General features: G+C 45.5%; 1 protein-coding gene across 1 annotated transcript; it reads left to right on the forward strand.

The window, feature by feature from the left end:
• The first annotated feature begins 433 nt into the window (after window positions 1-433).
• Window positions 434-25035, forward strand: TH (tyrosine hydroxylase). Its single transcript, XM_014960085.1, has 13 exons — window positions 434-537; window positions 5040-5243; window positions 8934-9108; window positions 9877-9965; window positions 10181-10248; window positions 11993-12043; window positions 12922-13067; window positions 13465-13600; window positions 13736-13805; window positions 14142-14198; window positions 14813-14908; window positions 15077-15210; window positions 18151-25035. The coding sequence occupies exons 1-13, from the start codon at window positions 448-450 to the stop codon at window positions 18308-18310; spliced, it is 1476 nt and encodes a 491-aa protein (XP_014815571.1). The 5' UTR covers window positions 434-447; the 3' UTR covers window positions 18311-25035.
• Window positions 25036-26448: the final 1413 nt, after the last annotated feature.

Genomic DNA, 26448 nt, shown 5'->3' on the forward strand with positions numbered 1-26448 from the left:
GGGAAAAGAGAGCTAGAAGGGGCTGAACCTCTTCCTTCCTTTGATTTTGTCTTTTCACAGATCAAAATCCTTTTCTGCACCTTACAAGCTGGGAAAGCAAATGTGTTGGACTGAAACACGGCACAAGAGTCAACTCCATCCAGGAGAAGAGTAGGAAAAAACAGAGTAGAAATCTTTTGGGCACAGGCAAACAGGTGGGGGGAGCGTCTGGTCTGCGAAGGCAGGGTGTCTGCAATCTTTGTAGCGATTAGATTTAATGGGACAGAAACGTTTCTCTCCTTCATGTCCCCTCCTCCTCTCAGCCCGAGGGGGAGAAAGGAGGGAGGTGGTGATGGGGAGGTGGCGGGGGGGAGAGAAGATTTGAAAGAGTCTTTGACGTCAGCTCTGCCCTATAAAAAGCTGGCAAGGAGCTGGAAAGCAGAGATCAGAGCTCGTGGAAGAGCAAAGATGCCAACCCCGAACATCTCCACTTCTGCAGCCAAAGGCTTCCGCAGGGCGGTGTCAGAGCTGGACTCCAAGCAAGCTGAGGCCATCATGGTAAGACAACCCTACCCCACTTCTTTCCCCCCCTCTCCAAAAACTGCAGCCTCTCCCATAGATAGGCAGAGGCAGGCAGGGATAGATGGACAAACAATGTCTTTGTGGGAGTTGCCTCATATGGGCACCTCCGGGCTCCAGGCTGGCAAAAGGAAACTACCTGAACAGCTCTCTCTTACATACTGGTACATGTGAAATGCAGACATTCAGGGGGATGAAAGCTTGAACTAATGCAACACCCCCTCCAACCAAAAGCAAGGTAAGTAACTCGTAGACTTAAGGCAGGAATAACAAGGAATCCCCGGTGTGAAAGGCAATTTGAAAATCTTAATGCTCTCCTGATTTCAAGGCAATAAACTGCAGAGATTTCACGTGTTCCAGCATAATGAAAAAAGGTGGCTGTTATACCAGACAACATACAAGGCACAGGCAATTTAATCATTTGTTCACCGCTGCTGCATCCTCAGTTTGCCTTTCTCCCAGCACATCCTTCCCCTCTTTCTGTTCCCAGCCCTCCCTGGACGTGCTCTTAGCCCTGGGAATGCTCTGCACACACCAGAGCTGTATGTGTCAGGGAAAGGAGGGGAAAGCTTCCTGCTGAGCTGTCAAGTGCCTTTAGAAAGCTGAGTCTGGCCAACCCATTGGACTGGATATAAGGACAGGGACATTTCACCTCCTAACCCAAATTCTGGGGCAGGCAAGAGGAGCCTGGAGACTCCAGGCATGGGACAGTCCTGTGGGTAAGAGATCTGGCCAGGCTGCCCAGGGCAGCCTATGGCAGCGGGTGCACCAGGAGGGGACTCCCTTGGGATGCTCAGCAGGAGAGAACTGGGGAACAGAGCCAAGTTAGGGAGCAGGTGTGTTTGGCAAACGTCTGCAGGGTGACTCCAGTAGGTCAGTTACAGAGGTCCACATTTCCCTCCCCTACAACCACTGCCTCTTTCACCTGCTCTCCTCTTAATGCTGTGTGATGCTCTGACTTGGTAAAATCAGCCACTAAATAGGCAGAGATGTGTTGTGGAGGGCCGTGTGTGCTGGAAAGGAAGGGAAACATTTAGGAAACAAGGAGGTAAGCTTGCTTTCTCTAATAAATGGAAATCAGAGAATGTTTTCCTCTCACAACACCATCTTCATTCTCGCAAAATAATGAACACTGAAGTGCTTCTTGAAAACCTGGCATTTTGCAGGCTGCTCATCAAAATAGCACTTGAGAGGCTCATTGCTGTCTGGAGAAGGGGCGAGTGTGTGGTTATTACACACTCTGGGGTGCTGCTTCATGTTTGATGGGAAACAGGCCACTGAATGAAGGGGCCAGAGGAATTTGGGCTCACCAGGTGTGCTGGCAGGAGCATGGCAGCTTACTTGGGCTGAGCAGCTCCTCCATCCTGGGGCAGACATAGAAACTCAGCCTGTCGCTGTGTGTCTTCTTTGAATGGAAATTCTCAGAAAAATAAAAAATCTCCAAAATTTAGCCCCGTTAGCATCACTCTGAGAGCAGGCTGCATGAGACCTTGCCCTTTGCTCTCACCTGGCATAGCAGCTCTCCACAATCCTGTCACTTATTTTGCTGGCTTGTACTAGGCAAGAGGCATGACTCTGCATTTGCATGTGTCATCGTGTGTCCCCGACCCTCGTGGTGTTGGTGGGACCATGGGCAATCAGCCATCCAGCCCCTGCCCAGCCGTGCACCAGTTCCAGCAGGTCTGAGGTGTTTCCTTGCCGTTAACCCCCAGGGCCCAGCACCCTGCTGCAGGGGAAACTGCAAACTGGGGGGGAGAAAAGACCTTTGCAATCTCAGAACTCATCTATACCAGCAGGTATTTTACTTGTCAGCTGAGCTGGCCAAACATCAAACTCACACCATGGAAAAATCTTTTGTTAAGTATTTATTTTTTCTGCTGCTAATAGTTTTTACAAGACACCCTGGGACTGTAGCTGGAGCAGGGTTTGGTTACAGAACACACAAGCAGAGCCAGGCAGGAGACAGCAGTTGCAGGCAAACCAGCAGAAAGGAGCACCCAGGGAAGCAGGGGTAGGACATTACTGTCCCCATGCTGCAGGGAGGGGAATAGTCTTTACAATCTTTCCTACTTGCTAAAAAACAATAAACCAGGAAAAAAGCCAAAGTACTTTAGTTCAGAGCACAGTATTTTTAATGACACTGCTTAGGCAGGGTACTCTGAGCTACAGTAAATGCAAAGAATGAAAAGTTAACTAACCCATCATAAGAGGTGAATGACCGTATCAGACTCAGGCCCCAGTTCGGCAAATAAATATTTTGCAAAATCAAATGAAACTTCTCACTGTAGCTAGATATGCACTCAGGGAGCTAGTCAGAAATATCATGTGATAGTACCTTCTGGAGAAAGGAAGGTATTTCTCATGAGAGATCAGTTTGGTTAGTTTATATGCCAGATTCCTAACTTCCAGCAAAAGGCAGTAATACTCTGATGAGTGTAAATGTGAGGGGCAGAGGGGAGGAGGATGAGGTGGGGAGCGTGTGGCCAGGCAGCCTCTCCTGGCAGAGGAGGCAGCAGGTAGGCAGAGCCACCCCTTCTCCCCAGTGCTCTTCTCCCAAGCAAAATTCAGTGTTTTGTTGTTGTTTTTTAAATTTACCCACCCAAAACATACCAGCACAGAGATAAGCAACTTCCAGGACCCCTCGACAGGGACCAAAAGCCCCTGCTCCTGACTGCTGGGGGCCACCCAGTCCCAGCACGAGTCTGAGCTGTGGGGGCTGCCTCTCCCAGTGCGGCTTTCCAGCCACAGAGGTCTTCTTGCTATTTAATCTCCTTCCAGTAAGATTTCTAAATTGATTTACAGCCTAAATTGGGGTCTAATTTCCCTCCTCTCCCCTACTCCACCCCAGAAGTGAAATCCTGCTGCACCTCTGTGCCTTGGGGCACAGTGTGATGAAACATTCTTCCCCAAAGCACCGCCTGGCTTGGGATGGCTGCAGAGCCCAGTAACTGTGGCTAGCACAAAGCTGTTTGCCCTGCTTATTGCAGACTCTTTAAAGTAAACACCAGCTTAGCTTTAAACGTGGTAGCGATATAAAACACACACTTAGAGCTGAACACATGCTCACAAGCTTTTAGAAGTTATGCCTTAGGATATATATATATATAATATCTTCTCTCTTTGGGCATGGATACGGTACATTTAGACAAGCAGTAATATGTGTCTATTTGTTAGAATTTGTTTTTCTGTGCCACAAAGAATAAAGGGATTGAGGATCAGCAAATATCACTTCGGAGGTCCTTTATTAAAAAAGGACCAGACAGGAGTGCGTGGGCTGGTGACTAGACGTACTGCCTTTTTCAGGCTGCATTTAAAATGTTAGCTTTACACCTCTAAAGCATCCAAGAGGATTATCACAGGAAACATTAGTTACTGGCGGTAGGCTTTGAAAATCAAACAGAAAATGGGCTTAGTCGTTGAGCAGGCTGTCTTTTTAAAAGGAAAACATTCTCCAAATTTTCATAAGATAGGGAAGGCACTACTTGGTTAGCATCCATCTCTTTTCCAGGTATTTTCAATGCAATCAGAGGGAAAACCGCAGCCAGTCCTGCTCTATACGCAGATGCTGGGTGGCTTTATGTGCTGCTGCTTCTGCAGTGCTGCCCCAGGTTTCTTTTAGCAAGTTCTGAGGGTTTGTCATCTGGTTTGGGTATTGAACACAGAAAATTGGAACCAGCTGAGCTGCCTCTAAATGAAAAACTGGTTGTAAAAGACCAAGAACAAATAAGTTAGTATATGAACTATTTGTATAACAAAAGAACAGCAGTAATGGAGATAGTTTGTAGCTCACTATAAATATAAACAAGTGACCTAACATGACCCCAGACAAAGAGTTGCAGCATTTTAGGTGCAATTCCAAGTAGCAGAAGTCTACAGAAGTTTATTGGGACAAAATAAATCTATGGAGCAGTGGGAGGAATTTATTTTCCCAGGTCTATGGATGTGGTTCCAATTACACTTCAGTGTGCAAGCATCCACTTAATGTCAGAAGAAAATGCCATGTTGGATCTGCCCTGCGAGTACACCTGCAAACAGTTGATGTTTCCTGGCCAGGCCACAGCTGTAGGCTTCAGCTGTCCCTCATAGCATAACTTTTCTCAGATTACTTCAGGTTTGTCTAATGCCTCTCCACTTGAGTCCATCAGACTTTTGAAAACTGCATAAGATTGTTTCCTATTTTTATTTTTGAAGGCTATTGAAAACTATTGCTGGGGAAGGTGAGGGGAGAAGCCCACTCTCTAGTCATGCTACAAGGTTATTTTAAACAACTTTTTTCTAAAGCTCCACATTTCCAAAAGTTCAATTCTAAAGCCTTAGTCCTCATCACCACATCTTCCTCTACAAGCCAGGCAAGTCTGTCCAACATTCCCATTCTTACTCTGCTGAGACACATAGGTCACACCTCATCCAGCTACTGGGGATGCCTCTGATCTCCCCTACAGCTCTATCAGAAGTGTTATTTGTTTCTGTTCTGCCTCCAGTCTCCGCGGTTCATTGGTAGACGTCAAAGCCTGATTGAAGATGCCAGGAAGGAAAGAGAGGCTGCAGCTGCAGCCACTGATGCTGCAGAGTCTACAGAGACCATTGTCTTTGAGGAGAAGGATGGGAGAGCCATGCTGAACCTCTTCTTCATGCTCAAGGGAGCAAAGACTTCACCACTGTCCCGTGTACTTAAGGTATTTGAGGTGAGTACCTAACCTGTTGTATGGGACTCAAGGAACAGACTGCAGGTTTCATGGCTGTTCTGTGAGAAATATCACTGGAGTCTACTAAAAAAGACTCAGAGTAGGTCTGCCTGCTTCAAATCAATAATTAATTTTCTGATGTCCCCACTATCATGTCTTGGTCATGCCCCAGTGTGCCCTCACTTTCCGTCACTGAGAATGACCCATACATCTGTTTGGTAATGATGTTAAACTCTGGGCTTAACTTTACTTCGTTACTGGATCCAGCCACACAGTTTCACACTTACAACCCTCATGTCTTGCAGTGTACCCTGACAGCCTCCTCCACTGCTCAGCGCTTCCATTTCATGCACAGGCCTCTGATCTCACATTCAAAGCAAGCCACATGCCCTGTATGGCTACAGATTGAAGCTGCCTTACTTGTGGATCAAGGCTTTTGCAGTCTCTGAATGGCATTGCCACATTGGTCCTTGGTCAAAGAGTTACAGGAACAACTTCACCCTGGGTGTAAAACTGGTGTATTGATTTCAAAATTACCTCCCTACTTCAAGGACTAATTTGATTCACATGTTAGAGATTCTGTTGGTTTCCCTGGAGATGTACCCTGTATTTGGCTTTAATAACAAGGGAAACTGGTAACTTACTGAGCTTTTTCCCCCCCGCCAGCAATAGAATGTTGCGTTATCTAGAATCTCAGTATCATGAATGGAAAGACTGAGATAAGTGTTGCCTATTTTAACAGTAATCAAAGCATGATAACTTGCATTTATGTAGTACATTTTCATTTTCATCGTCATTTTTGAAGAATTCAAAAGTGTTTTGCAAACTGAGGTTCTGAGATATGTTTTATCTACAGTAGTTTAATTTCATTGCTTCAGCAGTGAGAGGAAAGGACAATTTGTTCCTATTAATCAGTCATGTGGGTTGTAAAGGGCCTCTGGAGGTCTCTAGTCCAACCTTCTGCTCAGAGCAGGTCCAGTCACATCAGGTTGCTTGGGGCTGTGCTTGTTGCGTGTTGAATATCACCAAGCTAGAAGTCCCACAGTACCCTCGGACCACTTGAGCAGTGTTTGACTGCCTTCATGCAAAAAGATTTTTCTTTTTTATTTTAATGTCCTTGCTTCCAGCCTGTACCCATTGCCTCTTGTCCTCCCACGGTGTACTTTTCAGGTGAGTCTGGCTCTGTTTTCTTTACACCCTCCCACCAGTTACTACTAGCCAATGAACAGATCTCTCCTGCCCCTTCATTTCTTAAGGCTGAATAAATCCAATTTCCTCAGTCTTTCTTCATACAACGTTGTGCTCCAGAACCCTGAGCATCATGGCAGCTCTCCACTCTACCTGCTACAGCACATCAATGTCTTCTTTCTATGGGACAAGGTACTCCAGATGTACTCTCCCCCATCCCAGATAGAGAGGAAGGATCACTTCCTTTGACCTGTTGTCAAAATTCAATTCTAAAGCCTCAGTCCTCATCACCAGATCTACAGTTCAGTATGTGGTTGGCCTTTCTTGTCACAAGGGCATGCTGCTAGCTCATATATTAATGCACATGCTAGTGATATAACACCTTCCACATGAAATGCAACCACTTCTGGGGTATAAAGAGTTCACCAGCAACACTATACAGCAAAACCACTACCTAACAGCTGTAAACATAAACAAAGTGTGTTTGAGGGGTAAGTATTTCCCTGAAATTGTAGCACATTCTAGCTATTCATTGCCCATGCAGTACTAGCTCTGATAATCTTATGAAAAGTGTTTAAGATCTTCAGCGATTACAAAATGTCTTGCATCTCCTCTTAGAGGACTGTTGCAAGACAAGCTATTTTCTGGGCAGCATATGGTTCTTTTCTCAAGACTGGAAGAATCTCTAAGGCAAGCTTGTCAGACAAAAGCCTTGGTATTGCCATGGTTGGGGTACCCTTCCTAGAAGTGCACAGCTGCCAGATAAGGCATGAAAAATTCACCAGTGTAACATTTCAAGTGCAACAGACTGCTTAGTGGGTAAGAAACATAGAAGTGTAGGCTCTTGTAGATTTTATGTTACACTGCATTTAAAGTCTATAATTTAAACAATTTTTAGAGCATCAAGCAAGAAGCAGAGGCAGCTTATGTTCAAATATTATTTGTTTCTTCCTGGAGCAATTTACTTGCTGCATCAAGAGCTTTTGTAGCAAAAAAGCTCTTTGAGCTTGTCGCAGAGAGAGCTTTAAATATAATAAAAAGACAAGCATGTCAAGCCACAACAGAAGAAGATTCATTTCCCAGATCCCTCTGGCAATGCAGGTACAAGATATGAAAGCAGACAAGCATAATGACATTTGCCTCATCATGAACCAGGCTGCAGGGAAGCTGGTTTCACTCTTCTGTATGTGTTACATGCAGCCAAAGCATAGGTAATGCAATCACAGCTGTCAGATTAATGCAAAGGTATTGATTGTTGAGGGGACAATGTAATACTGAATTCGGTAGGTACATTAAAAAACACGGTCCCAAATTTAATTTACCTGTGGCATCGCATCTGCTCCTTCTCATCTTTCTGCCTCTGATTAACAAGAGAAATCGTGTCCCTTCCTCTACCAAAGATCTTACATAGACTTTGGAAAGGTTGGGTCATTGCCCAGGGACTTGAGTTTGTACCGCCAGTTTTCACTGAGCGAAAGAAAATATCCACAAATCTACCAGGGCGTTTGGGAAGACTATAGACTCCCTTTTGTCTCCTCCTTATTCTTTGGGGCAGCTCAGTTCTGACAGTGAGCCCACAGGACCCCGGTTGGCAGGGTGAGCCCCAGAATAACGCCGCAGCAGACTGGGCAGGGTCCGGCCCCGCCGGTTCAGCACCACGGCCAGCGCCCCGCCGCCCGCCCACGCCCGGGCAGCTCCCGCCCCTCTAGGTCATGGCCAAGGCCTTCCTCCCCCAGCAGCACAGGGCACCTTCGCCTGAAGCGGGAGGTTAAAAGAGAGAGGGTCAAAGGAAGGGGCATCTTGCCGCATCAGTTTCCCCTCTGGATACCATCTTCTTCCCAGGGAGAAGTGGAGTGGAGCACCTCTCCTGTGAAGACAGGCTGAAAGTTGGGGTTGTTCAGTCTGGAGAGGACAAGGCTCCGGGGAGATGTCATAGCAGCCTTCCAGTGCCTAAAGGGGGCCTACAGGAGAGATGAGGAGGGACTTTTTATCAGGGAACGTAGCAATAGCACAAAGGATAATGGGTTTTAGGTGAAAGAGGGAAGATTTGGATTAGGTATCAGGAAGAAATTTTTCACTATGGGGGTGGTGAGGCACTGAAACAGGTTGCCCAGAGAAGTTGTGGATGCCCCATCCCTGGAGGTGCTGGATGGGGCTTTAGGCAACCTGGTCTAGTGGGAGGTGTCCCTGCCCATGGCAGGGGGGTTGCAACTGGATGATCTTTAAGGTCCCATCCAACCTAAACTATTCTATGAGTCTGATTCTTTGCAACTGTGGAAGTCTTGTTGATAGCTATTGACCACTGTGTGTCTGTCCAGAAGGAAAAACTGTGGAACTAACGGAAAAGTGTGTTTATCCTGGGGGGAGGGAGGGTGGGGAGAAGAAGAAAAAGACAAGGGGGAATCCCTCCCAAATGTATCTATATGGACATCTTTGGGAAGTACCAGAAGGTCTTTCAAGTGTTGTTTAATATTTTTGTTCTCCCTTTCCATATCCTGAAAGACGTTTGAAGCTAAAATTCACCACCTGGAGACCAGGCTTAGCCGGAAGCCCCGTGAAGGGACCGCTGAACTGGAGTACTTTGTGCGCTGTGAAGTCCACAGCTCTGACCTCAATACTTTCATTAGCTCCATCAAGAGGGTAGCAGAAGATGTGAGGACCACTAAGGAAGACAAATGTAAGAAACTCATGAATTTTTTCATTTTTACAGAGAGGCTGAGCTGTACAAACAGGGTGGAGACTTTGTTATTCCCAGAAAAAAGGAAGGTCTACTCTATGCTGAATTTAAGCAAAACAGAAAAGACTGCCTCAGGGACACCTGAATCCTGAAAGCCTCTTCCCTCCCTGTCCATTTCTCAACAAACTCCACAATCCATAGCCCATTATTCTGGGGCCAGATTGAAAAAAACAGAATAGGAGATGAAATTTCATGCTTTGTTCATACCTATCTTACAGAGTTCTCCATCCCTATTCCAGTGTTTTATATTATAAATGTAGTTTCCTACCTGTGTGTCAGAAACTCTGTACAGATCCAGCACTAAACTACAAGACTCTCCCCCTCCCATCCAGTTCTGAATACAGGGTGATTCTTATTGTAAAATATCCCTAGAGATCTACAGTCATCACTCAGTTGGACCTCTGGATTTGTTTTTAATGTGAAGTCTATAAGTAAAATCAAGTTTTCATCTGTTTACTTTTGTCATAAAATACTCTGCTGAGAGATGGGCAGGGAATTCATGAGATGGAGATTATGGCATTAGACCTGACTCTAGGATAAGAGCATTGAGAGCCCAGAAGGCACAGTTGCGTCATGTGCTGTTTATCATGTGTGTGCATTTGGTACACCAGGTCAGATCTATTTTATTCAACTTCACAACCCCTTCCTAGCAGGGGATGCTCCATCTTCACTTCCACAGGCAATTTTTCTCTTTCTTTCTCCCCACAGTTCACTGGTTCCCCAGAAAAATCTGTGAATTGGACAAGTGCCACCATTTGGTCACCAAGTTCGACCCTGACTTGGATCTGGATCACCCGGTGAGTTAGTCTGTGTGGGCACATCCTCATGTTGGAGTCCTGAGCCTTCCTGCAGAAGCAGGGAGCTGGAGAACACCTATTAGTGCAGTTGACCAGGGAACTGTATGCAATCACCACCATGACAGAAGTTTCTCCAGCAAGCGATAAACTTTGTTGGGTGAGAAATTTTAATGACTGATTAAAAATCTTGTCTCTGTTCCTCTTTTTCATTACAGGGCTACTCTGATCAAGTATATCGCCAGAGAAGGAAATCAATAGCAGAAATTGCTTTTCACTATAAGCAGTAAGTCTCATAACATTCGTGCAGGGATAATGCTGTGCCAGTGCAACCTGTTGGGAAGTCATTATGCTACCTTCACGAGACTTTTCTTCTTTTATGTTTTGTCTCTCCATTCAGCCTTGCCAGGTCTTTTTGTGTCCCTCTTCTCTCTGTGTGTTCCAGTTTTTTAATGAAAAAAATGGCTGTGGACATTAATTCATATATTGATAAAGCCAGAACACACCTCCTGCATAACAAAAGCCATGTATTATTCCATCAGACCTCACACTTCATTTTGAAATGTAGCATCTCTTTTAGAATGATACCTAGTTTGAGCTTCAGTGTTTCAAGTACTGAAAAAGCTACCACGTGCCCAGAAAACTTGTTCCCATGGTTCATTATCCTGGCTGTGAAAAAATGTGGGTTTTATTTCTAGACTTAACTTCAGTAGCTTTAGCTTTCACCCAGTGGATCATACATGTCTTTCATCTACTAGATTGAATTCTGCTATCAGGTTTTTTTTTGCTATGAGGGTATTTATAGACTAAATGATTCACCTCCTAACTCTCTCTGATAAATTAAATAGATTCTAGTAGTGGCCTCATCATTGTCTTATATAGATTTAAGGCTCTCTTGTACTCCTGCTTAATACTTCCATTCTGATATATGCAATGATAGCACTCAGCCTCTTCCCTACAACATCAAACAGAGCTCTAATATTCAGTTGGGTTTGTAAAATACTCCCTAGATCCTATTCAGTAACACTGCCTTCTACTGTAGCATCTCCCTCTCTGAGCAGGACTTAAAAGTAGATTTCTGTGTAGTGAGCTGGAAGCAGGCTATAGAAATTATATGGGTCACCTTCTTGAGCTACCCCTGCAACCAGTGTGATCCCAGTATGTCTTTCTGCTCTCTTAGGTTTCACGTTCTCTGCAGATTTGAAGCCTGGAATATAGACATTAATGTTTCTATCCTATACTAATACTAAATGCACAGAAAGTCACTGTGCTGGGAAGAGAGTCCTAAGGGACACAGAAAGAAATACTGTCCTAAGATGATGCACCTACTTAAGATATGTCTTCTGTCACATCTCATCTGCAGGTTAGCGTTTATGAGCCACGGTGTAGCATCCCTTCAGGCTGTTAACCGAAACGTAACTATGTTTTATTGTTATAATATGTGAATATCTCATTTGTTCAAATACAGAACACAGGATTTAGGAAATACAATTGCTAATTATGATACAGAAAAGGCAAAACTGTCAGTCTTGTTTGGTTCCCACTTATATCAATGTTATGCTTTTCTTTCCCTGCTGTCCTTAATCTTATTGACAATATATTTTTCTGCATTTCAAATGCATTTAGTTTTCCTTATTAGCTGCTTTTCTTTCCCAGCCACTGATTCGTTCTTGGAGTTATCATCCCCCTTAAGTTCAGGCATATGAAATTCATTTATTTTCACACAAAGTTTCAATTTTTTCCAGTGAAAACCAGATTTTCTTCTGGAAGATATTATTCCTGCTAAGGTTTTGTTCATCCCTTGTTCATTTATATCCTCTGGCTAGTTTAATGCTTTTCTCTCTACGTATTTGTTGCACCTGTACAAATGACCCAGTACTAGGGCTTTCTCTTTCCTGTCACCACCTTGTTTGGTTTAAAGAAGATTCATCAGCATCAGGCAGAGCTTCTCCAAAGTGCTTCCTTTTCAAAGGGAAGAGGAGCCTGGCTTGTGCTCTGCTGCTGTCTGTAACAGTGCCTTTGCCTTGCAGCGGGGACCCAATCCCTCGTGTGGAGTACACAGCCGAGGAGATCGCTACCTGGTGAGCGCTGATTTAATCTGTGACCTTTATTGGCTTCACCACTAGAAGGTGGGAATCAAAACCTAAACAGTTAGGGCGTGACCTCTTGAAAAATGTATCAGGAGTGCAAACATCCTACTTAATGGTTTTGTTATAAAACCCAGTAACTCATTGCAGGGCGTTTTATGGCAGGGATTGCATTCAGGATAGCAAGCTACCCCTAAAACAGTGATGCTCTGTCTCCTCTCTTGGGGCTGAGCTTTCATGCTGCAGCCCCCAGGAGTTTCCTTCAAAGGAGCCTCCCCAGAGAGTGAGATAGATAATTTAGAGTCCCACTTCTCTAGGGGGAGAGCTTAGTAGCAGCCTCCAAACAAAGGATAGTTATTACCGTGGCAGAAAGAAGTACAAGGCCCTTGGTGAGTATCTGCATGGTACCTGGCTGGCCTCCCTTAGGAAAATGCTTTCCTTTGAACATGGTTATTTCCAGGAGTGTTGCTGTAGGATTGTCTCTGAAAACAAGGCCAGCTCATGTGAGCTGAGTACACAGGCTCCTAAATAAGGTCATCTTCTGGTTATATTGACTGTCTTCATAGTGCAACTTCAGGAGCTAACCTACAGGGAATATTTTAATTCCAGTTAATACATTTTACACAATCTTCTGACTTTCAAGGTCAGAAATAGGTCTGTGCAGATACAACTGCTGATCTTGCAGGCTCATTGTGTGTCTGTATGTTTACATACCCCTATCAATGTGCACAGACATAGACTTAGTGCTGGAGAACGGCAAAAGGACAAGAAATGTCTTTGAGTCCTATGAGTCCTTGATAGTATATAATTAGATGACAGGAGAGGACTAGACACATCAGGCCACTGAATGTCTACCACTTCTCATCCTGAAGGAAGGAAGTGTACAGCACCCTGAAGAGCCTGTACCCCACCCATGCCTGCAAGGAGTACCTGGAAGCTTTCAATCTGCTGGAGAAATTCTGTGGTTACAATGAGAACAACATCCCTCAGCTGGAGGAGGTCTCCCGCTTCCTGAAAGGTGGGTACAAGCCTGGGAGACTCAGTCCAGGGCTCCAGCAGAGTGATGGCAGCTACAGCCAAGAAACTTGAACCTGGAGGAGCATGTGAGCTGAGATTTGGGAGGAGAGCTGGTGGGGGCTTGTACAATGGCCACAGAGGACAAGGGTAGACCCCAGGTGGTGGGGACTGCAGCTAAATACAGTGGGAAGCGACTGAAGGTCAAGCCCATAGTCAAACAATCCCACTGGGCACCTGAAGAGCAAATGTTGCTCCCTAGTAGGAGCAAAAAGATCAGGCTTGGCACAGCAGAAGCCCTTTAGCTTGCAGCACTGATGCTTTTGCTGTGTTGGGAACATGGGACACCAGCACAGCCAGTGGGCCATGCACACCCACAGAGATGGTATGCACTGTTTCAGAGAGGACTGGTTTCCAGCTCCGGCCAGTGGCTGGCTTGCTGTCGGCGCGGGACTTCCTTGCCAGCCTGGCCTTCCGTGTCTTCCAGTGCACACAGTACATCCGCCATGCATCCTCGCCCATGCACTCCCCTGAGCCGTGAGTATTGCCCAACCTCAATGGCCTCCCCTGCCCGGACATCCCAACCTGCCAGCAATTAATCTATCTCCCTAACGGAAAAAACTCGATCTGCTGTTGACTGCATTTTCCTTCTTTTCCCCTGGGCATCGGCAGGGATTGCTGTCATGAGCTGCTGGGGCACGTCCCAATGCTGGCCGACAAGACATTTGCCCAGTTCTCTCAGGTAATGTGGTCATCTGGTTTCTCACCCCCAAGAGGGAATGACAGGAGGTGGGAACCATACTGACCTGAGTCTTACCACGTACACACTTCTTGTTCCAGGATTTATTTATATTAAACATGATGTTCAGGAGCCCTAGTGATGGACCGAGAGCCCTAACACATAAATATCAGACTCAGCAGCAAAATGTTTTTGTCAGAGTACGATGAAGTCTAATGAATGCATGGCAGGGCAGGGCAACAATATCTGTAGTCTTAAGGCCATAAAACAGAGCAGTCCATGCATAAGACCTTCAGACCAAATCTGTCCTGATGTTTGCCACTTCCCTTTTCTTGCCAGGACATTGGGCTGGCGTCTCTTGGAGCAACTGATGAAGAGATCGAGAAGCTTGCAACGGTAAGTTTTCCTTTTCGCTGTACGAGGGCCTCAACCCCTTCAGCAGCACTTCTACAGTATCAGGGGGACTGGTCCAGCCTGATCTCCCCAAGTTTTCAAGCTCAGAGCCCCTACACGAGCTGCCCCAGCCCTGCTCTTTCATGATGACCGTGCAGAGCAGAGATCAGGTAAACAGCAGAGCTCACTTGCACATTAGCCCAATTTTCTTGGGCACCAGAGTATCATCAAGCATCGTATTTCTAATGACAGCACTGCTGCGACTCTTCAGGATGGGATTAAATGACATCTGCTTCCTTTGGGTGTCCCTCAGCAAGGTGACCCATCCTGGCCCAAGGGCACAGAATGGCAGCACTGCACAGCAGCCACACATGCAGGGGACCAGCCTGGGGACCAGCCCAGGGACACAGTTTCCTTCTGTCCCAGGATGGCAGCAGCTTAGTTTAGCACTTTTCTCTGGCAGCGATGGGAGCAGTGTAAGGAGAGGGGACAAAGTGCCAGGCACCGGTTCATTTGAACAACCCCAGATCCCAGCCGTGATGTAAGGGCTCAGAAGTGACAGGGAGATGAAGATAAGGAGCTGTACCCCTAATGTGCTTTTCTTTCTCCTTTCACAGCTTTACTGGTTTACAGTGGAGTTTGGGCTCTGCAGACAGAACGGGATAGTTAAAGCCTATGGAGCCGGACTCCTGTCCTCCTATGGGGAGCTCATAGTAAGTCCCAGTATAACTTGCCTCTATGCTCTAGACCCTGTACAGCATAAAAACTTCCCCTGCATGGATCCAAAGACTTTATCTGATCTGTTCTCCACCTCTGTATTTTGCATATGTGCTCTCCAGTCCCCTTAATTTCATGCTGGCATTTTTCTGCTGTGTCCATAGCACTCCTTGTCAGATGAACCAGAGGTGCGGGACTTCGACCCTGATGCTGCTGCCGTTCAACCCTACCAGGACCAGAACTACCAGCCTGTATATTTTGTGTCCGAGAGCTTCAGCGATGCCAAAAGTAAACTGAGGTAGGACTGGACAGTAAGGGAGACCCAAACAGAAGGAAATGAGTCTATAATATATTGAAACGGGGCTTGACACCATGGCTGCTTTCAGTTCAAGGTCTCAGAAGTCCTCTGGCAGCTGTTGTAAGGCCTTTCAAAGTAAAGTGATTCTCCAATTCCTACAGGTTCCAACTTCAGTCTCTTGGATTCACCCAAGAGCCCCCCCAAAATATGCTGGACTCAAGGGTATGAGTGTGGAGGATTGGGATGGAGTGGGGGGCAATCTTGGAGACAAGACTGAGGGAACGAGAAGGGACAAATCTATGTCATCTGCCTAGTTTTCATAGGAAGGATTTACAGTCCATCTCCAATTCCCTAGGGAGGCCAAGCAACATAACAGAAGTCTGGTGGTCCAGAAATTGGAGACTCAAGCCACCCAAGTCCCCTCTGCTTCTTTGCTGCAGAAGGGCCAAGTGACATAGGTCAGATACTAGCTGTCTCTCATGGGAACATCTCACCTGTATGTCTCCTTCTGAAACCTGTGCTTCTGTGTCATGTAAAAGTAAGCTCTGTGGGTGGAGGCTTTAGGAGAGAGGTGAAGACCTGCTCAAAGCAGTGGCATTCTCTGAATTTAGGTTGGAGAAAGATGTCTTTCTGAGCAGCTGCTGGACAACTTACCCATTTATCATTCAACCAGCAAAAAAATCCCAGGCATTGGTAGTAGCTTGTACACAAACTAAAAAGATTGCGTGATGGGGATAGATTTATCCATGGAACAAACAGAACTTTTGCTTCCTAGGCTAGTTGACATGGGTTAGCAGACCACAGGCAGCATCCCACCAGTGTAATTGAGTTTCCCCATCCCATGGGACTGCAAACAGGGTGGAGAAGGACAGCATTACTCACAGACACCTGTTCAGAGAAGGATTTTCTTGGCCGTAGCCAGAATTGCCCACAGGTGGAAAGCTCAGTCCTTTAATATTTGACTGACAGAGGAAAATTCTGCCTGTATCATTTTACCTTAGCTTATGAAAGGGGTAGGATGAAATGAAGTATTACACCATGTACATGACTTTGCAGTTCCTGCAAGTGGGGTATTTTATATAAATAACGCAGTGAGGACTGCTGTATTTCAACTTCTGCTTTTATTACCATCACTTGCACTGTTCTTACAACCCAGAGTCCAGCTGCTCAAAAGCAAGCACCTGGGGAGCCCGTCCTCTAACACACACCAGGCTGCTTTAAAAAAAACCAACCCAACTGTTGCCTAATGAGTCATTTCCTTGCATTTAAAAAGCAAAAATATACCACATGCACGGCCAAGATTAGGCTAGAGGGTTTTGACAGTGACAAGCGCTGTAAATTATCCTTTTTAAAGAGCTCAGAGACCACACAGATGTTAGTCTGTGAGGTGAAAACATTAAAACTTCTATATTTTTTGCATTACTGGCAGTTGCCACCACGGATCTGATTATCAGTGATAACCCTCAAGGAAAGCCTATTTTTCCCAGAAAGAAAACTTCCCATCAGCTTCATATGGTGGACATCCCACCCCTCACCATGCCCTTCCAGGGACTGATGTTTACTTTTATGCTTCAAAAGGTGTCAAGTGAACACACCTGTGTTGGAGGGCAAGTTTCTAATCATTAGCAGCTGTTCTACAGGTCATCACTGTGGCTGGTAACATTAATAACCGAGGTGAGCTGACCCTTGCCTGGGAGAGCTGGGGCGCTGAAGTAAGCTGCTTTTAGGAGCTGGACAACGTGATTATGCAGAAAACCCCCTCTGTTTGTGTTTAGTTTTGTTTTTCTTGCGAACACGGCAGCTCCCTCCCTGCAAGCACCAGCCCGCGGCTTTGGCCATGTTGTCGATGGCCCCACCAGGTGTTTTGGGAGCACCTGGTGGTGTTTTCCCCAGAAGCCGGCCATTCAAGGACCAGGCTCCCCAGCCTGGGGAGCACCTGAGAGGGGGATGCGCTTCCCCGAGCCCTGCGCCGGAGCAGACCCGCAGCAGCCACAAGAGGGTGCCCTAAGCTAAGCAATTCAGGAGCGACAGGGTGACTCCCCAGCAGAGGCGAGGAGCATGGCTTTTGCCAGTCCTATTTGTCCCCTCATCTTCCCAGGCCTTTCCAGCATGAGACTGTAGCCATGAGTGCCTAAATACAGATTCCCCGCTCCATATTTACACAGCCACTAAAGAAAAAAAGCCCAAAACCTACTTTGTCTACTGTACAAATCTTAGTGTTGGAGGTGAACGGGAGAAACTTGGGGGAAACCTTACCCATGATTTGTTTCACTTGACTGTATGCTTTTCCATTATAAAGGTAGCAACAAGGTCTACCTCTTGAGAGGTATCAGGCAAAGTCAGGGGCATCACTGAGATTTGGACTCCAGTTGGCTTTTGACTATGACTATGATAATGCAACGTTGCTCAGCCGCGTGGCTCCAGTAGTGCTATTTCCCTCCCGTTGTCCAGGTCTGAGCTATTGCCTGTCAAATTCATTCCTAATACACCTTGCAGCTATTGCCCCCTCCCCAAGCAGAGATTTGTCAATAAATGAATGTCAGAAAGGATTTAGGAATATAATACTATAATGCCACAGGCTTTCCCTGCAATTAGTTTCTAAATCTCCTTGGCATTTTTGAAAAAGAAAAAATGAAATTGAAGTAGAGGGTGCCTGGTGATGGCCACAGAGGTGACTGAGTTCTGTGTACCCTCCCTCTTGATGCAAGCCCATAGAAACCCAAAGTCAAACTCATGATCTTCCTGGCTGAATGGGAGAGATCTCAACTGCTGCTATAGCCCTGTGGATCTGGAAAGGTGAGAAACTAGAGCTTTTGTGCTAACCTAGAGACTTTGCCTAAAGGAGGTATTAGCCTGTTGTGATCTGGGTGAATGGTGATGGTCGGAGGCAGACTCAGGACCCATCTTTTGTACCAACCCCTCTGCACCCTTTCCTTGCAGGAGCTACGCAGCACATATCAAGCGGCCCTTCTCGGTGAAGTACGAGCCCTACACCCACAGCATCGAGCTCCTGGACAGCCCTCAGACGATCTGTCACTCCCTGGAGAGTGTAAGGGATGAGCTTCACTCACTGATTAATGCGCTCAACGTTATCAGTTAATATGAGAACTGGGCTCTTTCCTTCTCCTCTTCCCTTGCAGCCCCAAACCTGCCCGCTCTGCCCTCGCCTAGTTCCCAGCTGATAACTCCTACCTGTCTTCTCCAAACACTTGCACTGCTGCCTGTCATCACACAACCCCGACAGCTTTCCACTTTTGTATGTAGGGCCAGCTCGGAGGAGGGCAGAGGGATGGACCTAAGGCCTGCTGGTGTTTTGGGTAGCTTTTCTCGTGATTTAGCACAGACCAAAAACATGGCCAGGCTACAAAGTTGAAATCAAGAGCTGTGTGCTAACCTCCTGGGTGTAAGGAAGAGAAGAAAAGCATCTTTATTTAAAAGAAAAAAAAGAGAGAGAGAGAGATAAAATCTATTTTTTGCAGTTTGAGAGAGTAAATTATTCTGCTTTTTTAGCCCCAGAGCAACTCCTATAGCAACTTCATGAAGAACTCCTCAGTCCTCACCATCTCCTGCCTCTTATAGTCTTGTACACTTTGAAATGCAGAGCTGCTCTAGAAGTTTTTCTGCCTGAATCAACCCTACAAGGTTTGAAATTTCAGTTCCAAGCCTCCCCTCAACTTCTTACACAGGGGGGATGCTTAGGCATGAACCCCTAATCTGCACTGCACCACCCCATCTGGCTGCGTTGTAGCTCCCCTGAACCTCTAAATTGACCTAAGCCAGGAGTTGCCTGTCTGGCATAGAGCAGCCCTGATCCACCTGCATCCTCCCCAGCACAAGCACCACAGAGCAAGCCCTGTCCACCCCACATCAGAGCATGGGCATCCCCTTCAAGCCCTCTTTTAAAAGCTGCCACAGCAGGGAGTGCTCCAGATCCCAGCTACCATCCTTCACAGCAGATAGCAGTCACAGCTGTTGATGCTCCTGCATGGCAGGAGGTGGCCCTGGGCAGCCTTGGCATCTTCTTGGTGTCCTGAGTTTATTGGTTATTGCAGACTGAGTGGAGTCACTGGTGTCTTGAGTCTGCCAGTCCTTGGGAGGATTTCACGTGTTTTCACTTTTCCAGCCTATTACACAGGTACAGACAGCTTTGTCTTGTTCTTAGATATCCCCAAATCACTGTCACCGGATGTAGCTCAGGTGTGTGATTAACACTATTGTTGGCCATTTCTGTGAAAGGTAACACATGGTTAGAACGCTCAAACCCAGTTTCATCCAGCTTTCACTGTAGATATTAATGGCTTGATTTGACCCAAAGCTCTCAGCTTTCCTCCCCCTGCTTTTGCCCTTCTTATCTTCTTGCAGGCTGTCTCATAACTTAGCGGTTTGCTCAGAAGTTTGGCCCAAGGTTATGCAGCTGTGCAGTATCAGAGCTGGGCTTGGGATGTGTGGAGGCAGCTAAACAGCTGTGGGGGACAGTGAAGGGGAGAATTACACATACTTGTTTGCATGATCAGTTATAACATTTCTGTATAGACTTTTACCATTCTTATCCACTATATATGATTTTTATAATTTCTTCTTCAAAGAAATGCAAGGCTTAGCAGTCAAATTTTGGCTTGTAGGTGTAAGTATCCTCCAATACTTATATATACCATTGCTTTCCAGCGTTACTTCTATTGTGGTTCAGTCATAGTAGTTTACAATCCACTACACTTTATCCCATTTCAAACCATCACATACCAGTTCTCTCAAATTTTAACTACTTAGATACTGGCAGCACTTAGTCTCCCACCTGCTTCAATCCCTCCTTTCTGTTTCCTTTCTTATTTGACACCTCTCTTAAACTGCTTAAAAGACCATTACTGAAATCAGCAGTTCAACACTAGGGCTAGCTGCTTCTCCTCGAGTTGTTCCTCCTCAGAGGATTGTCCCGTAAATGAATAAAACTACTGAGTTCATTCAGTTATTGTAATTTTAGAGCACTTTTCCAAAGCTTCAGCTGTGATTTCCCAATCTGGGTGGATCCAGATCTTGAGCTGTAACTCTCAAGGCTCCCTTAAGAGCTGTAACAATTTTTAATTCAGGGTCTTAAGTTATTATTATTAGATTAAGTAGCTGGAGCAAGCTATGCAAGACTCAGGCAAGTTAGGTCATAGGTTAGCTATCTAGCCATGAAAATCTGATTGGTGACTGCAGTAAAACAGACTGAAATCAAGAAAATAAAGCTCCAAAAAAGCAAGATGTAACAATGAAGCCTGTATAGTTAATGCACAGCTTATGGCCTTGTTAGCAATAGCAATGCCATGTTACTGGCCTGCAGATCGCTGTTCCTCCTCTCCTTTGGTAGTCTCTAACTTCTGGGTTACTGCCCAGGAGTGCAGCACGGATGCTGCAAACCCTTCAGCAATGCCAGGCTCCTGATCAGGACTGAGCAGGGAGTCTCCATGAAGGTGATCACTTTCTGGTCTGGCCTCGAAACCCAGAAGGTGGTCACCTCTACTTCTTCAAAGCACGTCACAGTCATTATCTGCCTTGTTAAATGTCTAAAATTAATGCAATTTATAAAAAGACTAAAGCTGTTAATATGGAGTGAAAAAGCTAAGTTAAAAATACTCGCAATAGCAGGAGCCCTCAACTCCTCCGCCTTGCCTCAGAGTCTGCATTGCTGCTCCGTGACTCTGTCAGCTGTTGCTTGTTCGAGGAGCTGTAGTAAAATCTGTTGCCCTACGAAAATAGAAAATAAGCAAAACTCCAAGCATAAACCAGCCCCGTTAGTATGCGAGCATATAAACAGATCTACTGCAGCCGTGCAGGAGGTAAACACCACGTGGGCTGCAGCCCTGGCTTCCCAGAGATGAGGTTGTGCCGGGGAGAGCTGCGAGTGTGGGGGATCAGGCTGAACAGGCGCCGAAGGTTCCTCTCTGGGGCATTTTCTGTGTCTGTGCTCTTGACAAAGTCATGACAGATTCCAGAATTTTTTTGCCCCTTAGGGGGATATCTGAGAAACACGAACCCGTTTGTATTTACTATTGCCCTCATCTATTTAATAACTTAGAGGACGTATCCTATTAGTAACATAATAGGTCCCCTTCCATTTTTTCTCTAAGGATTGTTCCTTTTTATCTGGTTTCAAATACATTTCTTGGCCCCTTATTTCATAAGCCGTATATGAATTGGATTCTTCCCTTCTCATTTTACTTTTTTTTCTCCTATTACTTCTTCTTCCCAAGCCTTGTTTTCTTCTTTACCCTGCCATAATATTTTAGGATCTTGCACGTAGGGCCACAAAGGAACTGGCTATCCAAACAAAATATGATAGGGTTGTAAACCAGTCCTTAATCTGTCACTGTTACTTAAAGCTACTAATACTGAAGTTAACTTTTCAGCCCATCGTTTTGGATATTGTTCTACAGTTTTCTTTAGTCTATTTTTAATAGTCTGACTCATTTCTTTCTGCCAGTCTGGAGGTACGGTATATGCAGTCCTTGCTTAATCCCCAGGTTACTCATTAAGGCTCAATTTACTTCACTTACAACCTCCCCTGCTCTTTGTCTCATCCTTTCTCAGCTGCTGTTCCATACCTACAAACAACTTTCTTTAAAAGCATTATAACAGTTCCAGTGGTTGTATTGCTTTTAGGTTGAAGAGCCTCAACCCATGCTGGAAAGATATTTATGGTGACAAAGAGAACCTATTACCCTTCTTTAGTTTGTTACAGTTTATCTGGATGATCCCTTTGCCAAAATCCTTTGTTTAGCCAATGCAGTACAGTTGGCAGCTTTCTTATACTAGTCCACTTTTGCATCATTGCACACCTTATGCAGTTTTTATTTATGACGTCTTTTATTTCTTGCTTCATTTGGGGCCAAATATAAATTCTTTGCACTCTTTTCAGAGTACCCTGTACTCCTTTATGTACCTTATTATGACAGTCTAAGACAACGTGCTCTCCTTCACCCAGCCACGGTATCCATCTCATCTTCTGTTTTAGCTGATTCCTGGTTGGAGCTGCGATAAACAAACTCTGCGTCAATTACCTGCCTGCTCACTGAATTGTTTCTCACTATTGCTTTCAGTCTTCTCATGTACTTTAACATTCTTTACATATATTTTATTCCCACTCTCCCTCTAAGCTTGTAAAAAAAAAATTTCTTCAGAGTATGAGTAGACTGGGGTACAACTGGACTATTGAGGAGGAACGTCTCGAAGACTTTCACAGCCCAGACTGCCTCTAACCAGGATTTCTCATGGCCAAGGTAATTTGGTCCAGCCCCTGGAGAGGGGAGGACTACGTTACTGGTATCCATTTTCCTTCACTATTTTTCTGTAACATTACTGCTCCCAGAGAATCAGCTCAGGTTGAAACTCGTATTACGAATAATTTTCTTTTCACTGAGAATTTTAGTGCAGGAGCTTTTCAAGCAGCTTCTTTCATGTTAGATAAAGCATCATCTTGCTCTTTGCTACAGCTCCCTTCCTGATTCTTTTCCTGACATTTCCATAATGCTCGGCTGGTACTAGCAAAGATGGATACCCGCCATAAGATACTAATACAGTTATAGATATGCTGCCATAAGAAATTAAATCCTCCCAGCGCGCTTCAGAGTTGGGACCGATTAGTGGGAATCTTTATTTCACAGAAAGCTTAACCTTTCTAGCACTTATCCATCTTCTTGTTTCATCAGTTTCAGTCCCCAAGCAGCTAACCTGGGGTTGCGTTGATTGTGCCATATTCGAATCGACTTTAAATCCTGTTTGCTCTATTAATTTTAAAACCCAGCCACTTCTCTCTTGTACCTCTTCTTTCGTAGCTGAAGTCCCCCAAATATCTTCCACATAAGACAATTTCTTTTCTTTGTCCCTGGATACCATCATTCAAACACTTTTGTAACGCAAGCATGTGCAGCAGGGCAGGTGCTTAGCCCTGTGGGATGCAAGTAAAGGTATATTGTTTGTCTCTTAATGTGAAAGCAACTCTGTAAATTGCTTCTTCCCCTGCATTTTACCATATGGGAGTTTGCTGTGAATCGTGGGGGTGCATTTGTGCCGCTAGCTCTCCTAATTCATCCACTGTCCAAGGAGCCTGACTCAGCCTCGGGGCTGCCAGGGACAATGAAGCTACCTGTGCTGTGTTGGGAGTGGGTGGTTGGTACATGGTATCATCTCCTGCTGACGTTCAAACAGCTCCCCATTCTAGACTCCATCTTCCTCAAGATTATGGACTGATGTTAATGCTGCCAATTGCATCTTTGTCTTACCATTCTACTGGGCAATTTGATTAAATGCCCATGCTGGCATGATTAAATGTTCATCAAGGAGGTGTCCCATGTGTATTGAATAAAAGCTGGTGGAGCACAAGCTCTAATCAACTTACCACTTAATTACTATTTAATTCAAAATTTGAAGCAGTTTTTTTAAGTCCTACACTCCACTCTACTGTTGTGTTTTCTTTCAGTGTTTTCATATCCGCAGCTACCTGCCTTGGGGTCACTTTTTGTCATTTTAACAGCTACAGCAGTTTGATCTGCCATACCTGTCTGCTCTGGGACAGCACCTGCAGTCCTCGTGGGATATGCTGCTATTCTCAACTTCTCTTTCTTTTCCCATTTGCACATATCATCCTTGAAATCATCTTCCTCTGATAGCTCCCAATCCAGCTCTCTCCATCACTTCCTGCAGCTACTGCAGTTATTTTTAATTTTTGCATCCCAATCTGCTTTTGCAAGTGTCTAATTTTAGGTTTGCATTTACTATGATCAGGTCCCTTTTGAGCTCTCCCTTGCTCCAGGGTGAATCACTGCACTATATATGTTAATCCCTCTCCTTACTTCTGCCGATTTTCCTTCTCTTTTTCTAAATTCATCTGATTCTCTAATTGCCATTGCACCTCTTTATTGCCTTTTTGGGCCACTAGATGGTATTCATTTTCTAAAGACAAACTTATTTCAAGTCACTTGATAGATTCTTTTGAAACACAATTTCCCCGGTGAAGCAGCTGATACACTGATGTTGCCTGGGCTCAGTCGGCACGGATTATTGTTGCCTCCCATACCAATCTCACTCAGAGCGGCAACGTATCCTTAATTCTCCCTTCATCTGCTCTCCTGTATCGGGGAACATTTGGTCCCTATCGCTCATCAGCTTCCTGTGGGCTGGAGAGGCGCCCACAGCCCTTGCTGTAATCTCTGATATTGTTGGGATTTCCTGTAGCCCTCCAGTATTTCTGTTTTTAGGCATTTTCCTGAGTCTTTTTAGATTTTTCCCATGCTTTAAATTTTATCTTAAGGTATCCCTTAAGGATTGTACACAAAGCTGGTCAGATTTGTGGAGTTGCCTTGAACAAGATCATTCAGAAGAAAAGATTTTGGGGATCTACCCAGTCACACCCTCCACCAAAAGTTGTTATAAGTTCCCTTTTCCTGACAGTGGAGTAGATTTGTAGGATTATGTGGCTGCTTGGAGCTAAGTATGAGCTCATGTCCTTTGGGGTGGGTCATGGGAACCTTTATGTCATTTCCCCAGACCTCACCAAACACGGCTGCAAGTCACTATAAAAAGTGACCCGGAGAAAGCCGAGGTGATGGGTCAGCCCAGGCTAAACCCTCCCATAGACAGAGCATGGGCTGGCAAGGGAGGAAGAAAAGGAGAAACGCCTTCCTCTGAGCCAGGCCCCGCCGTACCCTCTGGTATCTGCCTGTCCCAGTGCCTCGCTGAGTGGTCTCTCGTTGTTGTCGCTGCTGCTGCTGTGGGTGGATCTGCCTGTCTGTCTCTCTGTGTAAAGAAATACGAAACAGAATTATTTTTCATTTTGGAATCGTGCTGCTGCTGACATGATATTAAGAATAAAAAAAAAATATATTTCTGGTCTAGCATCCTGAGTTTGGCTCTTGCATCCTTCTGCTGTCCAGATTCAAGTGGTGTGTTTTGCCGGCGGGTGGTACACAAACCCAACCCGGGGCCCGTTACGGCGGGCGATCCACAATGGGTGCTCATGCACAATGTTAACTCAGAGGTGGAAAATGGTCCCTTGTTTGCAGATGAGCTGATCTAAGCCTTTCTTTGCCAGGATATTACCAATTGCACAATTATTCATGGAACAGTAGTTGGGAGGTCTCTTTTTAAATAGTAACACACCAGGGGACTTGCCTTCGCTACGTGCTCTCTCCCCCAGCATTTCTCACTATTTCTGTTCAGTTCCAGTAACACTGGCCATGTAGGAACACCAGCATACACACGGTGCCTGGTAACGTAGTCTGGTTTGCGTGTAACCAGGCAATGCAATCCCAATCCTAATTGTGTTGAACATCCTTCCTAGAGTAATTAGGTGGGGAACCTACTTGTTTAAGCATAGGGCCTATTTTAGATGACCTAAGGCATCTACTGCATCCATGTGGGAGTGGTGGATGGGATACAGGATACCCAGGAACTGGAGTGCACCCCAGGAGACCAGAAGAGATGCCCAAGGCCGCATAGGTGTTTCCTACTCTGAAGTTATCCTTATGTGTAAGGAAACTAATTCCAGTCACTGCTGCAAGCTTGGCTTTTACATGGAAGCCAAACTTTTTCTCTGGTTAAATCCCTTCCAGAGTCACAGACAGAGGTGGATTAATGTATTGCCGGCACAGGTCTGGGCCATGCATCCAGGCACCCCAGCATCATCTGAGAGGGAGTTTCCTAATTTAGGACTTGTAAGGATACCCTGTATCTTCATAGTGCTCGTTAAAGTGTTACAGCTGTAATGAATTCATCTTCATTACACGCTTGGGAGGTAGAGGAGTACTCTTGTCCCCGTAAAAGGCTGACAGATAAAAGGAAGCAGTGAATCTGAGAGACTCAGACCAGGCACAGAGCCTGAAAAGTAATTACATGCCTAAACAGCTTTGGGAAGAAGCGTCTAAGTGGCAGATCTGGGGCTTGAACCTCTGTCAGGCCCCTCAGGACCAAATCTTTCTTCTTGTGCTGTGATGGTACAGATCAGAAGAACTCAATTATTTACAAATGCTGTAGCCGCAGGTATGTGCGCGCACACGCACCGGCCCCCTGGAGACGGGAATTGATTCGGGTAAGACCTGAGCTGTCATTCGTACTGCTAATCCAGCTAAAATCAGACTTGGGCTCCTCAGGGACCAGAAAAGGTACTGCACTTTCCACTGCAGAGAATTTGTTTTCAGTTTTTTCTACACTTGTTTGTTACAATGTTTAGGAAAACATTAGGTTTTCTAGGGCGAAGAGGATCTT

Source organism: Calidris pugnax, unplaced genomic scaffold (assembly GCF_001431845.1).
Source record: "Calidris pugnax isolate Ruff unplaced genomic scaffold, ASM143184v1 scaffold435, whole genome shotgun sequence".
Classification (NCBI taxonomy): Eukaryota; Metazoa; Chordata; class Aves; order Charadriiformes; family Scolopacidae; genus Calidris; species Calidris pugnax.